This window comes from Solanum stenotomum, chromosome 12, assembly GCF_019186545.1.
Source record: "Solanum stenotomum isolate F172 chromosome 12, ASM1918654v1, whole genome shotgun sequence".
In the NCBI taxonomy this organism is placed as follows: Eukaryota; Viridiplantae; Streptophyta; class Magnoliopsida; order Solanales; family Solanaceae; genus Solanum; species Solanum stenotomum.
The window spans coordinates 35103911-35118421 of record NC_064293.1 but is presented as its reverse complement, the minus strand read 5'-3'; the positions used below and the strand labels follow the sequence as shown (position 1 = coordinate 35118421).

Genomic DNA, 14511 nt, shown 5'->3' with positions numbered 1-14511 from the left:
CCCTTGCAATTAAATATTGTTCATCTTTTAATATTTTGACAACTTATATTTAATAACGGTTACTCCCATCATTAATTGCTTCGTTATTCTCATATCAAATCAATAGTGGACAACTATTATTGAATCCAAGAAATAAGATTTGAATACCTTTTTATATTTCATGATGGAAAACGCTTAATAAAGATGATTTTTTTCATATTTACTGCACAAGCCAAATATAAAAAAATAATCTATTCCGATCCATATATTATATATTTGATCTAACTTAATCGTCACCTTCTTACTATCATAGTTTTTTAACTTCCTACCGGATAAAGAAGTACATTCACAATAATTTGAAATTTCCAAATGCATTAAATTGTTTTGGTACAAATCGATAACTTTTAGCTCTATTTGACTTGTCAAAGTTGTTTTAAAATTTTATTTTGAATATTGAAGGGTAGCTTCAGTAAATGCTATGACAAGTTGGAGCTCTATCAACTATTTCCGTTTATTGAGCTCTTTTAGTCATTGTAATTATCTGTAGTCATACAAATTATGATTATTTAAGGTTGCTTTGGTAATTAAGTGTAGGGGTGTTCACGGTTTGGATAAAAACAGATCCAAAACGAAAAATTAAATTAAACCAATAAAATAAAATCGATTTTATTTGGGTTTGGTTTGGTTTTAGATTTTTGAAAACCGATAGTATTTGGTTTGGTTATGATTTTATTCGAAAAAAATCAAAGAAATAACCGAACCGATGAATTATATACATATATTTTATTAATATACATACTTAATATATTATTTTTATAAACAATTTTAAAGATCTTATACATATTTTCATTAAAATTTCTTTATAATTTACTTATTGAAAGCAAAAATGTCCAAGATGAAACATTTATCTTATTGATTTCATGTATATGAGTGTCTATGTCAATTCTTTGTGGGACTGAAAATGTTATTGTCTCTTCCTTCTAGGCCAATATAGTGAATTTTATAGCTTTATTGATAGTAAATTTAGTGATTGAAAGTTTAGTAAATTAAATCATTCTAACTATTTTTTGTTTTGAATGGATTGTTGTCACTTTTTTCACATTTTAAATGAATTATTTTTTTAATTTTTGTGTATGGTTAATAACCGAACCAAACCAAACTGAAACCGATAATCACCAAACCGATAAATGTATATATATTTGGTTTGGTTTGATTTTGATAATTTTAAAACCAATTAAGTTGGTTTGGTTTTGGTTTTGACCAATAACCGATCCAAACCAACCCATGAACATCCCTAATTAAGTGTTAAGTTACCAGATCTCAATATGTAAAATTTTTATTAATGATAATTTAATTTAATTTAATTTTCTTTTTAGGAGTTTTAGTACTATATATATTGAATGACCGTTGGAACCACTTGGGCGCGTGGATGAGTCAAACTATTTCAACTTTAGCATTAGTAGGTAAAAATGCTTGTCTTATTTATCATTTATTTCTCTATAAATAAAAAAGAAAAAAATCAAAGTGGATCCAAGAAAAGAAGACCGTTCATCGATATTGCTGCATTATTTACACATTTCAAAGTTTCAACAAAGAAATACCTTCTTTACAAAAACACAATATTATCTTCACTCTACCCCTACCCCTTTGCCCTTTACCCTTTACCCTTTTCTTACAGGCACATAGATAGGGACCTCGTTTTGGCTTATTCCTCTTCTCTTTTGCAATTTGTATAGCAGAGAGTTCAAAGTTTGTGCTAGATGCAACAATGGTTGCTGGTAAAGTAAAAATGGCTATGGGTTTACAGAAATCACCTGCTAATCCAAAGCCATCGAAGCAAGATTCATCTCCTAAGCCTCCTTCTCCTTCACCAAGCTGCCCGAAACAGCAAACTTCCAAAGGTGCTGTGTTTTCTCGTTCTTTCGGGGTTTATTTTCCTCGTTCCTCTGCTCAAGTTCAGCCTCGTCCACCGGATGTTACGGAGCTCCTACGTATAGTTGAAGAGTTGCGTGAAAGAGAGTCACGTTTGAAAACAGAGCTGCTTGAGAAGAAACTGCTGAAAGAGTCAGTTGCTATACTTCCGTTGTTGGAGAGTGAGATCACTCAAAAAGATGCGGAAATCGGACGAAAAGGTCGGATGATTGAATGCTTGGAAGTGGAAAACGAGAGGCTTAGAGAAGAAGTAGAGATGTTACACATTGAGTTATCGAAGCAAAATGGGAGGTATGATGAGAGGATAAGAGCTATGGAAGCTGAAATTTCTGAACTGAAGAAAGCTAATGAAGAGTTATCTGCTCATAGATTTGTAGATGTGACAAGTGGTGCTCATAACAAAGCTAACCTCACCAAGTATTTGAGGAAATGCGTGACTCAACCTAGCATTACTGTAACTTCAAAACCAGAGTGTGAGGTGAAAGAGGAAATTGTTAGTGCATTGGAAATGTGTGAAAGGCCTAGGCATTCTCGGTCTAATTCAGATGAGCTAGCTGAAATATCCGTTGGGATTATGAGTTTGAGATCACGAGTTCCCCGAGTACCTAAACCACCACCGCGGCCATCGTCTGCACTATTGCCATCATCCTCATCATCCTCTTCTTTATCATCTTCTTCATCTTCTCCTTCGCATAGTTCCTTATCAGATTCAGCTGAACGTGCATTAGCTGAAATTTCTAACATTCCACTTCCACCTCCCCCACCTCCGTTACCAGCACCAGCGCCGCCCAAAATGGCAGCAGTTCCTCCTCCACCGCCGCCGCCACCACCACCAGGACCTTCAGCTGCGTCCAAAACAGGCCCACCGCCACCTCCTCCGCCACCTCCAAAAGGTTTAAAGCCTTTGCCAGCAAAAGTCAGGCGGATACCTGAAGTAGTGGAGTTTTATCACTCTCTTATGCGGAGAGACTGCCGGAGAGATTCCGGTGCCGGAGTTGCCTCCGCTGCCGATGCTCCATCGTCGGCGAAGGATATGATCGGAGAAATTGAGAACCGGTCTGCGCATTTACTAGCTGTAAGTCTTTTCTACCATTGCTATTTTATTAAAATTACTGTTTTACCATTTACCTTGTGCATTCCTGTCTGTGAAAATGACTAGTTGTGTGATGTCTATTTTTGGTACCCAAATTGCACTTTTCTTGGAATTTTGCTAAAGTATTCCACAAGATAAGACAGTCTCCAGATTCGAATCAATATAGGTAGAGGGGTAAAGTGCAATTGTGAATCACGAGAGGTGTAATTCCATCTGCTCACTCTGGGCAATTTAGTCAATTTGATGCTGAATATAATGACTAATCGCTATCACATTCTTTATGGATTTCATGCGTTTAAGTGAAATTTTGTTTCAGATCTGATATTAGTAGTCGAACAAAAATAGAATTTTGATAATTGTATACTAAAATCTACAAATCTTTTATCGGTTAACAATAAACACTAAACAATTGAAGGTCTTAATCAAAAGTTTGTTTCTTAATTGGACTAAAATTTTGGAACTGAGAAAACAGAAGGGCATTTTAATGCGGTTTACCTAAAGATGGTTGAACTTTAACGTTTCATTCAGTGTTAGTTGTTTTATTTAATTTTTGGTTCTCCCTGTTTTGCTTCCTTAATTGCAGATTAAAACAGATGTTGAGACACAAGGAGATTTTATTAGGTTTTTGATCAAAGAAGTAGAACATGCGGCATTCACAGACATTGTGGATGTTGTGCCTTTTGTTAAATGGCTTGATGACGAGCTCTCCTACTTGGTAAACTTCTTCTTCAGTTATCATTTTAAGTTCATTTCATTATCTAACATGCGAAATTGTATATGTTTGGTCAATCAATTTGATGACTTGAAGTTTTTTCAGGTTGATGAAAGGGCTGTTCTGAAACACTTTGAATGGCCTGAACAAAAGGCCGATGCATTGAGAGAAGCTGCATTTGGATATTGTGACCTAAAGAAACTTGAATCTGAGGCATCATCCTTTCGTGATAATCCTAGACAACCATGTGGCACAGCTCTTAAGAAAATGCAGGCCTTATTTGAGAAGTACGAATTTGCTCTATTATTGTTATTATTATTATTAAAGCTCTAAAATAATTAATGAGAACTTGCATTTGTTAAGGAAATATGTTTATTAAGTAGTGATGTCAATTACACAGATTAGAGCATGGAATTTACAATCTGTCAAGAATGAGAGAATCAGCTACAAAAAGATATAAGGTCTTTCAAATCCCAATTGAGTGGATGCTGGATACTGGTTTTGTTACTCAGGTAATTAATAATTCTCTCGTCTCCTTTATGATCTCTTCTATAGTAGAGTAGCTGTTTGATGTATTTTTCCTATTGATGTTCCACATAGGGGAATGTCTTCCAATATTTTAACTTTCACCAATGACCTCAATTCGTGCCGTCTTTACTGGTAGCACCTCTTTTGACGCCTATACATTTTTTACTGTATTAAAAAGAAATAATAGGACAGTTCCCAACACGCCCTAGGAAATGATGCATAGAGCACTACTGAAGCTAGTCCTATCTAAATTTCTTCATACTTTCCTCTGCTCTGCAAAGCTGTGTTAACACAATGTGCGGTTTTTACTTCTCGTGGTATAATTCCGTACTTCGTGCTGAAAATCATTTACTGTATCAGATATCTTGCTATTTCTTTATCATAGGGTTATGACTAGAGGAAAAACAATATAATTGAAGATGGTTCTTGGTCTGTACCGCGGATGTTTCCGTTGATTAATGTACAGACAAAGGAAATAGCATGGGATAAAATATACTCTGTATTATTCTATTAGAGTGTGTTACTAGATGACAGAAGTTTTGGGGAAGTTCTGCATTATTAATATGCCCATGCCTGCATGAGCACATGTCAAGTCTCTGTTCTCCAAAACATATTTGCTTGTCTGCATCCCTTTTTATGCCAGTGTTTGGTGGTAGTAAGTAGAAAAAAGGAATCAGATTCTTAATGTTGACCTTTTATAGATCCCTATGATTTTTATAATGTCACACTAAGATAGAAATCTCCCTATGAATTTTTAATCTATATCTTCACAAGGCAAATTAAAATATGCCTCCAGCAGGAAGAAGTTTCGTAATTGGCAAAAACTTGCTTAACATTTTTCCACAATATACATTACCCCTTCGTGTAGCGGGTAATCCGCTAAGCTGAGTTGGGTGGGGACCCAATGAAAAAATTAATTTTCCTTCTGAGATTTTAGGTCAATTATTGGGCATATCAATTTATGTTTCTGCATAGTGATATGGGCATCTATGAAACTATCTAGTCTGTTGGTCTTTTTCTTGCAAGATAATATAATTAAGAGCAGGCAGCCCGAGTTCACAGACATTCTGCTTGCCTGCACAATTTCACTGTTATGTGGGGCAAATCTTTGTAAATCGTGTGGTCTCAAATTTTGTACCATGCTGCTGCTTTAATTGAGAAATATTAACACAAAGAAAGAGATCTGGTAATAACGTGATGTAGTTGTGTTGTTTTATTTTTGCATTATTGCAGATCAAGCTGGCATCAGTAAAATTAGCCATGAAGTACATGAAGAGGGTATCTGCAGAGTTAGAAATGGTTGGTGGTGGTCCTGAAGAAGAAGAGCTTATAATTCAAGGCGTTAGGTTCGCCTTTCGAGTACATCAGGTAAATAATAGTAACAACATGCAAGAGTAGTTGTTTGATCACATGCATTTTTGTACAAGTAATAATTAAATGTGTGTTTTTCCTGTTTTTTGTACAGTTTGCGGGTGGTTTCGACGTGGAGACAATGAGGGCATTCCAAGAGCTGAGAGACAAAGCAAGATCATGCCATATACAATGTCAAAATCAGCAACACAAATATGTTTGCAAATCTACACCTTGCTAATTCAATATCTGTAGCAAACTCAGCTTCAGAATGCTGTTATTTTTGTTGTATAAAAAATGACATCACCAATGTGAATGTGAATATGCTTAAACATTTATTAATTTATTCATAATTCGTGTGAAAATGGACTCTCTATCAGTTCAATATTCCTCGGTACCATAAATAGAAGCCTTGCTTCGATTATATGACTTAAAAAAAGGTTCAGACGAAGATGTGTATAAATATGAGCTTGCATTCTTATCAGTACATTTTCATTTTGCACAAGTAAAATTGGCTTATGTTATCTTTGATCCCTCAACATATGCTCAAGTTCAAGTATAACTTGTAGGAGCTATTGAATGATTATGAGATAAACAATGAGACAAAGGAGAGCACTTAGACAATTCACTTGCCCCATTTCAACTTCAAGTTTCTAATTTATATTTTCTTTTCCCATTTTGGTAAATTAAAGCTAGAAGACACATTTTCTTTGTGCTTTCTTATTGAAAGGGGAGAAAGGAGAGCAAGATAAAGAAAGTTGTATCTTTTATTTCTTTGCAAACTTGAAACAATTGTAGATTTTTAGAACTTCTTTTTTCATTTAATTTTTGGGTAGGTAAGGCAGGGGAGTGAAAACGTCTCGAAAGAATCAAATTATTTTAAGAGTTTCCTTTTCATTAATGCCCAATATTTGAAATCACAAACATTGCAACTTTTATTTTAAATCTTTTTCCAAATTTTAAAATAAAAAAGCATGGGAAAATTGCATAGGTATGTTTCTTCTCTCATTCCAAATTTATAAGAAAAAGAGCTGGGTACTTTTACTTTCTGGCATCACTTCTTTAACAAATAAATGTTGTACGTTGTACTAATTAAAGTGAAAATTATACTCAATAAAAATTTGTAACTGTACGTAAGTAGTAGCATGGTCAGAAGATAACATTCGTGGAATTAAAACTTATTCTTGTTGGTTACTAGTCTTGCTTAGGAATTTGTAATCAAGATTAAATTTATAATCTTGAGATTATCATAGAAAACATAAACTTCAAATCATGAATCTGTCTATGGTCAAAGGATTTTACCTTTCCTGTTAGACTTACATCAGTTGGAGAAAACATATCATGGTATTTTAGGGAAATGGTAAATTGAAAGATTAAGACCTGTTTGGATGGACTTATAAAAAGTAACTTAAATAAGTTAATCCAAACGGACACTAAGTTGTTCAATTTAATTTGAAAATCGTTTTCTCATCTCTTTTATTCTTCTTTCCTCTTGAATTCCTTTAATTTGTTGTACTTGGATTTGTTGGAGATGCTTGTTACAACAGCTAACATAGATGTCTAATGGTGCATGTTAGTGGGAGTTGTACATTCCATTCATAACAGCTGGAGTTGTACAATTCATCTGACAATTACTCTGTTAGATACCGTTTGGATTATAAAATATTAGAGTATATACAGTTTGTACCCATAGCGTTATTAATCTAAATCAAGAAGCCTAGATTGAATATATATTGACCAATAAATGTGAAATATTACTATAGACAGACCAAAAGATTACACCTAACAACCACATCCACCTTCTAGAAAGAGTAATACTCATGATTAAGTAGGCCTCAAGCAAAAACCAAACTAATTACACAAACGCTGAATCAAAAAATGACATTTAACAACTTTCCCTGTATATATTATTGCAATTCTTTCCTAATTTGTAACACTATAAAGCTACTATTTACAACTTCATTTCTGAAAATTTTCCAGTTTGTTGCACGCCATATGTGGTAAATACGCCCTCCATATTGCAGCAACATTTCAGCTAGGTTAGTTACTGGTTACAAATTAGTACATATATATAAAAGAGAGGAAGCATGGTGGTTCAACTGTTTTGTTCATGTTAGATGGATTATGTGGATCTATGCCTGGTTTTTCATTCTAGTAGATTAATATGGAAGTTCTTTAACAATCATTTGGATATCGTAACAGTGAAATCAGTCTTTCCTAAGATATTTGTTCCTTTTGCTTTCTAACTGAAAAGCTTTTTTTTGGGACTAGTCAATAGGATATGGAGAAACTATTGTACAAATAATTTGCTTGCTCTATCACTGGTTGCAGTTGACAACTTTGAGATGTCTACCAACTTACATATCTTGTTCTTGGTTGCTTATCATGTTTTTGTGTTTGATAGTGGAAGAATCATGAATATTAAGGTTGTAAATGGTGGGTGATATGCTCCCGCGGTGTACAAGTTGAAGAAATGGAAGATAAATTGATGATCTCCATATCTATATATTTATGTTGGTAACTCAAAGTAAGTTCCTTCTTCTTTTTTTACTTCATCTGCAGATCAGATGAAAGTCAATGAAGTTCATTACTTTTACTTGTGATTTCCATAATATGTACTTGTTTCTTGTTTACACACTCGAGTACACAATGTTAACATTTGGTGGAGCAATGCAAAACGTGTTCTTGAATAGTAAAAATTTCATCAAAATGTTGCAAATCTTAGTTGTGAATCATAAAACTGACTTACACATGAAATTCTATATCTGGATAAGAAACTTTTACATTTACTAGGACTCAATCCAGAGAGATTCTTCGTTTACTTGTTATTGCTTAACAAAATGAAAGGAAACTTCAAGCTAGTAATTAGAAATTAACAGAACCTCTATGCACCCTTACTTATTACATCTAAAAGCTATTGTATGTCCTTGTATCAAACTATGAGCAGTTAAAACTAATCTGAAGTCTTCATCCTCAGAGAAGAACTGCTGCTGCATAAACAAGCTGGCTCCAATTGTTAAGAAGTCCAGGAGTACTGCGCCAATGATTGCTATGTTCACTTGATTGCTGGCTGTTTTGAGCTGAAGGTCTTCACATACGTCCACAAATGTACAGTTAATTTCACTTTTTTAAGTGGAAAGGAAGAAGATTAAAAGGAAAAAATTATATGAGGTTTTTCATCCTCACATAATTAGTGATGCATAAAGAAGCTGGTTCCATGTATCAGGTAGTCCAGGGAGACACCAGTGGCTGCAATCAACACCAGGGTGATCACCGCTGTACATTGATGGATGAGCATCTTTCCTTAACTGGGATAGAAACGTGATATCGAGGAGATGAACTGGTGTCTTCATCCTATTTAGTACTTTGTTTACTACAATAGCTGATGCTGGTGTCCCTGCTGGATATGTCGATCCTGCTAATGGTATTTGTTCTGAGTTGCAATTCTTTGTTGATGCCCCCCATTCCTGACCCCTGATCATGATACAACAGAACATGAATTTTGAATGAGCATTTATTTAGCAAATGAAGAAGTGTAGCACTTACATATAATGAGTTGGAGAAATGCCCTGGAAGAAGACTTTGGTCTTAGAGGAGTCAACATTTCCATCAACCCATCTTGCCCAAGTAGTTAGACCTTTGTAAAATGCCATTAAACGGTCCATATCTTTCGATACTTTCATACCATCTTGCACATAATCCCATCTACAAAAAAATATGATTTAGTTACTATAGTTTTTTCCACACATGTTGACAATACAATTAAAATAATAAAAGTCTACTCTTTCTAATAGTTTAAGCTTTTAAACGAAGTAATCACATACTTTAACGTAGTATTAGAGAAGCAGACCCACACATATTGAATATACAATTAAATATTAAAAGTGTGCTCAAAAAAGGGATCATACGGTTGAGAGTTGCCCTTGTGAGTCCACCAATGCCAAGAATTGAAAATTAACATATCCATTCCTTTCCAAGCATCACCTTGTTGAATGGCATCCAATTTCAATACCCTTCCAATCTTCTCTCTTACTATATCCACAAGGTAAGTTGTTCGATAAAGGAATAAAGTAACTCCATAATCCTGCAGGAAAAAAAGTGACAAAGTGTATCAAAAACTATAGAGGAACACCCTTATTTTTTTATTCTATAAATATGAGTAACAAGTTGGCAACAAAATTGTCAGAAGCTTTTATAGCAAAGATATGATTTTTATTGTTAGGTTTGAGCCTCTTTTAGAAGATGTGGCTAAGACCAAAGGTGAATAACTTATGCTCTGACAACCAAAAAAAAGTTGCAATAAAACTAGCCTTCAAAGATTGGACCTACCAATGATTATGACAATGTTTTGGCCAAGTAACACCACTAGATAATTATTTTTGGGAAGTGCTAAATGGCCAAAAAATTTGGCTAGAAAATTAAAAAAAATTATAATATTTTTTTAATTTTAAAATAAATTAATCCTTTTTCCATTTTTTAGTTAAAAGATATTAAAGTTAAAAGGATAAAAATGTTTTAAAGTAAAATAACATAGATAAAATATTATTCTCGCCAGAAAGATTTTTTCATTATTTTTTTTCTCTTGTACAATCATTTTTGCTGCCCTTATGGTTTCTTGTAAATGCAACTACTACAACTAGATAATAAATATGAAGATTGAGTAGGTCGACATAGACAACTAGACCTCTTGAACATTTTGAAGGGTTGATAACAAAAGCAAATTCAGAATATGAAGTTTATCAATTCTAGTTTTGATGATTGCTCGCTTGCCACCAATACATATACAAGACCTAAGCTAAAATTACGAGGAAAGATCAGATTGGTGAACATGGAAAAGGGCTAAGCATGCCTTTCACTAGTTCACGGGTATACTGCTATTAAAGACATGACAAATAAAATTCCTTTTCGTCTCCTTTCCAAGTTTTTTATTGGGAGCCTAAAAAGTCAACTTTTTTTTCTTTGTGGTCTTTGGCTACCACAATTCTCAATTTTTTTTCCATATCTTATTTGTAGTATTATATTAATGATTGATGTCACATTGGTTTTTTAATCTTTTCTATCCACTGTTCTACATCTTATTTGGATCTTGGTTGTCCCCTCCTTCAATATTTGTCAAACAAAAGATATAAAATTGGAGAAAACAATTTTTCTCCTTAACAACTCTATTGTCTGTAATATATGTATCTAGTACTAATTGCAGCCTCATATTGTAAAACAAAAAAAGAGAGAGAGAAACCAAGGTAGAGCATGTGAAAACACACACATATTTGTGTATGCATGTGTTTTTGCTTTGTGACAACGCTTAAATTATGGAGTATATTAAAACGTATACTGTTTTTTATGTTATCAATAGAATTTAATTTATTCTAGCAAGTTAATTTCCATTTTCATAAAGCTACAAATCAATATCATTATCGAGGTTATCATTCATACATGGTTGCGAACAACTAAACGGAGGATCTATCGAAAACACCTCTTTATCTCATACAAAATAGATATAAGGTCCGAGTACACCTTATTCTTTCCAAAACTTACTTGTGAGATCTTACTGATATGTTATTTTGTGAATTATGAAAATTTTCATACTCAAAAAGGCTATTGCTTTTTAGTTAAACTATTTGATATTAATTTTATTTTTTATTTTTAAAACTTATAACTCGAGACTTCGTAATTAAGAATGAACCCACCTACTATTTACTGTTGCCGTATAGCTAGACTCTTTTTTCACCGATTTCATCATTTTCGCAACAACCAACATCATGATCCACTACAATTATAGTAATAACGTAACGTATATGTTGTTTTAACAGTTGAATTCAACATCATCAAATGATTACAAAAATCATTCTTTTGTCATAAAATACTTCAATTAAAGATTTTTCACACTCGATCAAAAACAGTTTAAAATAGTATAACAAAAGATTGCTCTTTTTTTTCCTTTCCTTCTCTCACTAGAGTTTCTACCTAAACAATTATGAATTAACAGAAACTTTCTTCTCTCATTTTTCCATTCAATTACCTGCTGAGAATTTACTCAAGTTCTTCTAATTCTCATCTCTTCTTCCACAAAGTTCCCATATTAACTGTCACCTAATGTTATCCATTTTGATTTTGAATTCACGATTCTTATTTTGAGATAATTTTTTAAAAACTAAGACTAGGAGAGAGCAAAACCTGAAAAGTGAAATCAAATAAAACCAAAAACACATAGTAAAAGAAGAGAGCAAATTAAACCTGAAAAGTGACAGAAGAAAGTGTCTCCTTCCTAGAAATTGTAGTCTTGGCATTAGGCACCGACGCATGAAGCATACAGGCTAGAGAATTCCACATGTTCAAACTCAACGAGTCACCAATAAACATTATTTTTTTCCCTGACCATCTCTGCAAGAAATCCTTCCCATTAAACCTGTAAAATTAAAAATAAAAATCTATTAGTAAATCATTACACCATAACTAATTGAGATGAAAATTTATCATAAATTGACTAGTTTTACGCTGTCAATCTATTGCAACTCCCCTAAGTAATACAAACAAGAGGAGTTGTACTAGACAATATTAAAACAGAGGAAAAACTTCTCTGTTTCTTCAAAATGTGTTGCGTAAGTCAACAACAACAATATAATCAGTGTAATCTCACAAGTAGGGTCTGTGTCAAAGAAAGGAAGAAGGAGCATTAAAGAGTACCTGGGCAAGTTACAAGAATCAGGTTTCCAAGCATATTTGAGGTATTGCTTATCAGGGCGACCATATTTGAGGCAATCAAATTCAGGGTCAATGAAAGGGCAAGTTGAGGAATCATAAAGAGGAAAAGAAGGGTCAATTGCCCATCTACCTTGAAACAAGTTGCACTTGCTATTGCTTACAACCCCTTTGTTTTCCCAGCTATGGCCACTCAAATTTTGTACTATAAGCTCTGCTCTGCCAGTAAGTAAGAAGAGAGAAATAATGCTACAAACTAAAAGCACTGATTTAATGACCAATTGGCTCCACAGAACCATCTTTGGCTTTTGGTGTGGAAATAATTGAGGGAACTACTAATGAGAAACTTGTCTTCAAGCTTAATACATTGTCTGCTATATATATAATACAAAACCACAACATACATCAAAATCAATTTTCTTTTTTTTTCTTAGGGGGTGGGGTTGGAAGGTTCAAGGAGAAGTGGTATCTGGAGATTCCTTGTTAAAAGGATCACATGATGAACGCAAAAAAGAAATAGTGATGTCCACATTTCTGACGGTCTTAAAAACACTAATCTACTTGTCTAATTAAATTAGATACGTTCTAATTTGTCACATGACATATTAAATGGTCTCAAACTTTTGTAAGAGCACGGAGTTCTTAATAAAAAATCAAGAAAAGTGTTGAAAATACTCTAACCTTGGCAAGAATTTAGGAGTATATTTCTTTCATATTGCAAGATTGGAGTGTATTTAAGTTCAATTAATCAACTAAAAAATATTTTTAAGACTAACCATCCAAAAATGAAACTAATAATTTACATCAAATTTAAAAATATTTTCAATACTTTTACTTTTTTTTTAAATCAAAGTCTTCGGGTAGAAACAGTGGGGGCATTATGTTTTGGCTCTTAGCAGTTATATTTATTTTTCTCTTGGTATATACGGAGTAATTCCGTCGGCACAATTCATTAACAGACTTGTTTATTTAATAGACTGGATATATGACATTAATAACTGTGGTGAATACTGGAGATCCCCTGCCTTTAATTAAACCACATTTAGACATATAATTTATTTCTTTATTTTTGTAATTATATTTTACTTTATTTGAAAATCAATGTTTGACTATGAAAATTCAATATTCAGCTTATTTAATTTTTTTTTTTTTTTTTTGTTATTAGTTGATCACAATCTTTTAATATATATATATATATATATATATATATTTTTATTTTTTTTACAAAAATCTAATGGTTTGACCCAAAAAGTACAACCCACCAGCACTAAAAAACAATAATTAAAAAACCACCAAAAGAGAATTAAACTAAAATAGTAAAAAACAAAAACAAGAAAAGGAAAGTGGAATAACTGTTTTCAGCTCAACTTCCTCGATGGAGCATCTCATTTTTCTACCCAAAGGAAGCTAAAACTCGATTAAGCGTGAGTATTCTCCAACCTTTATACATCCTAGTATTCTGCCTCTTACATTTTGTTTAAAAGTCATCTCGATTTATCCATGATAAATGATTTCAATTCTTTTGCTCAACTTTCTACTCATAAATTCCAACCTCATGTAGGTCATGTAGAGATAGTATTGTTGTTAATCCATCAATTTAATCTCGAATTAGTTGAAATTAGTTCTTTTAGATCTAAACTTTGAAAAACAAGTCATAACTTGTTTTGCTAATTTCATCTTCATAATTTAAAATAAATTCTCTCTTCTCTCTTTTGCGAAAAGTATAATTAAATACAACTTCATCTTCAATTTATATTCCTTAAATTATTAAATAAAATAAAAAAATATTAGAAATCTTGATCAAACGCCCCGCCTAAAATTTACAAATTAGAATTCTTGGAAAGTAATTTTTTTCCGAATAAAGAGAGCATTTTACTCTTTATAGTAAATATGTAAATTCTGATTAGTCGGATCGATATATCTAGAGTGTCTAATGCTTGAAGAAAGAAATGTGGTACTATCAACTTCTTTTTATTTTTCGCTCGAGTCCAATATTTATATTTGAAGGCCGATTATATTCAGTTTTCGGAATAACAAAAATCCCACATTGAGATAATATCAGTTTTTGATTGGTTTTACTTGCACGTAGTTTACAATTAGTAATAAAAACACCTAATTCAGCAGCATTTACTACAGAAGTTCGAACTCGTGGTACTGAATTGTCCTGTAGGAATAATAAATATTTGAATTAAATAAAGTTACTGCTAATAGTTAGTAT

General features: G+C 32.9%; 2 protein-coding genes across 2 annotated transcripts; one reads left to right on the top strand and one right to left on the bottom strand.

Annotated features, from left to right (window-relative positions):
• The first annotated feature begins 1552 nt into the window (after nt 1–1552).
• On the top strand, nt 1553–5919 carry LOC125848195 (protein CHUP1, chloroplastic). Its single transcript, XM_049528017.1, has 6 exons — nt 1553–2986; nt 3588–3719; nt 3822–4003; nt 4117–4228; nt 5478–5612; nt 5710–5919. Exons 1-6 carry the CDS (start codon nt 1748–1750, stop codon nt 5833–5835), a joined length of 1926 nt encoding a protein of 641 aa, XP_049383974.1. The 5' UTR covers nt 1553–1747; the 3' UTR covers nt 5836–5919.
• A 2394-nt stretch (nt 5920–8313) lies between these two features.
• On the bottom strand, nt 8314–12777 carry LOC125848199 (protein trichome birefringence-like 38). The gene is made up of 6 exons (XM_049528021.1): nt 12279–12777; nt 11829–12000; nt 9503–9678; nt 9141–9299; nt 8781–9068; nt 8314–8682 (listed from the first exon to the last, which is right to left on the bottom strand). Exons 1-6 carry the CDS (start codon nt 12590–12592, stop codon nt 8568–8570), a joined length of 1224 nt encoding a protein of 407 aa, XP_049383978.1. The 5' UTR covers nt 12593–12777; the 3' UTR covers nt 8314–8567.
• Between the last annotated feature and the right edge of the window lie 1734 nt (nt 12778–14511).

Excerpts from the sequence above, each read along its gene's own strand:
- LOC125848199 (XM_049528021.1), bottom strand. The coding sequence starts at position 12,592 with ATGGTTCTGTGGAGCCAATTGGTCATTAAATCAGTGCTTTTAGTTTGT. Across the intron at positions 12,001-12,278 it reads GATTCTTGTAACTTGCCCAG|GTTTAATGGGAAGGATTTCT; the intron begins GTACTCTTTAAT and ends TTAATTTTACAG. Across the intron at positions 9,069-9,140 it reads ATTTCTCCAACTCATTATAT|GGGTCAGGAATGGGGGGCAT; the intron begins GTAAGTGCTACA and ends TATCATGATCAG.
- LOC125848195 (XM_049528017.1), top strand. The coding sequence starts at position 1,748 with ATGGTTGCTGGTAAAGTAAAAATGGCTATGGGTTTACAGAAATCACCT. Across the intron at positions 3,720-3,821 it reads ATGACGAGCTCTCCTACTTG|GTTGATGAAAGGGCTGTTCT; the intron begins GTAAACTTCTTC and ends AAGTTTTTTCAG. Across the intron at positions 4,004-4,116 it reads ATGCAGGCCTTATTTGAGAA|ATTAGAGCATGGAATTTACA; the intron begins GTACGAATTTGC and ends TCAATTACACAG.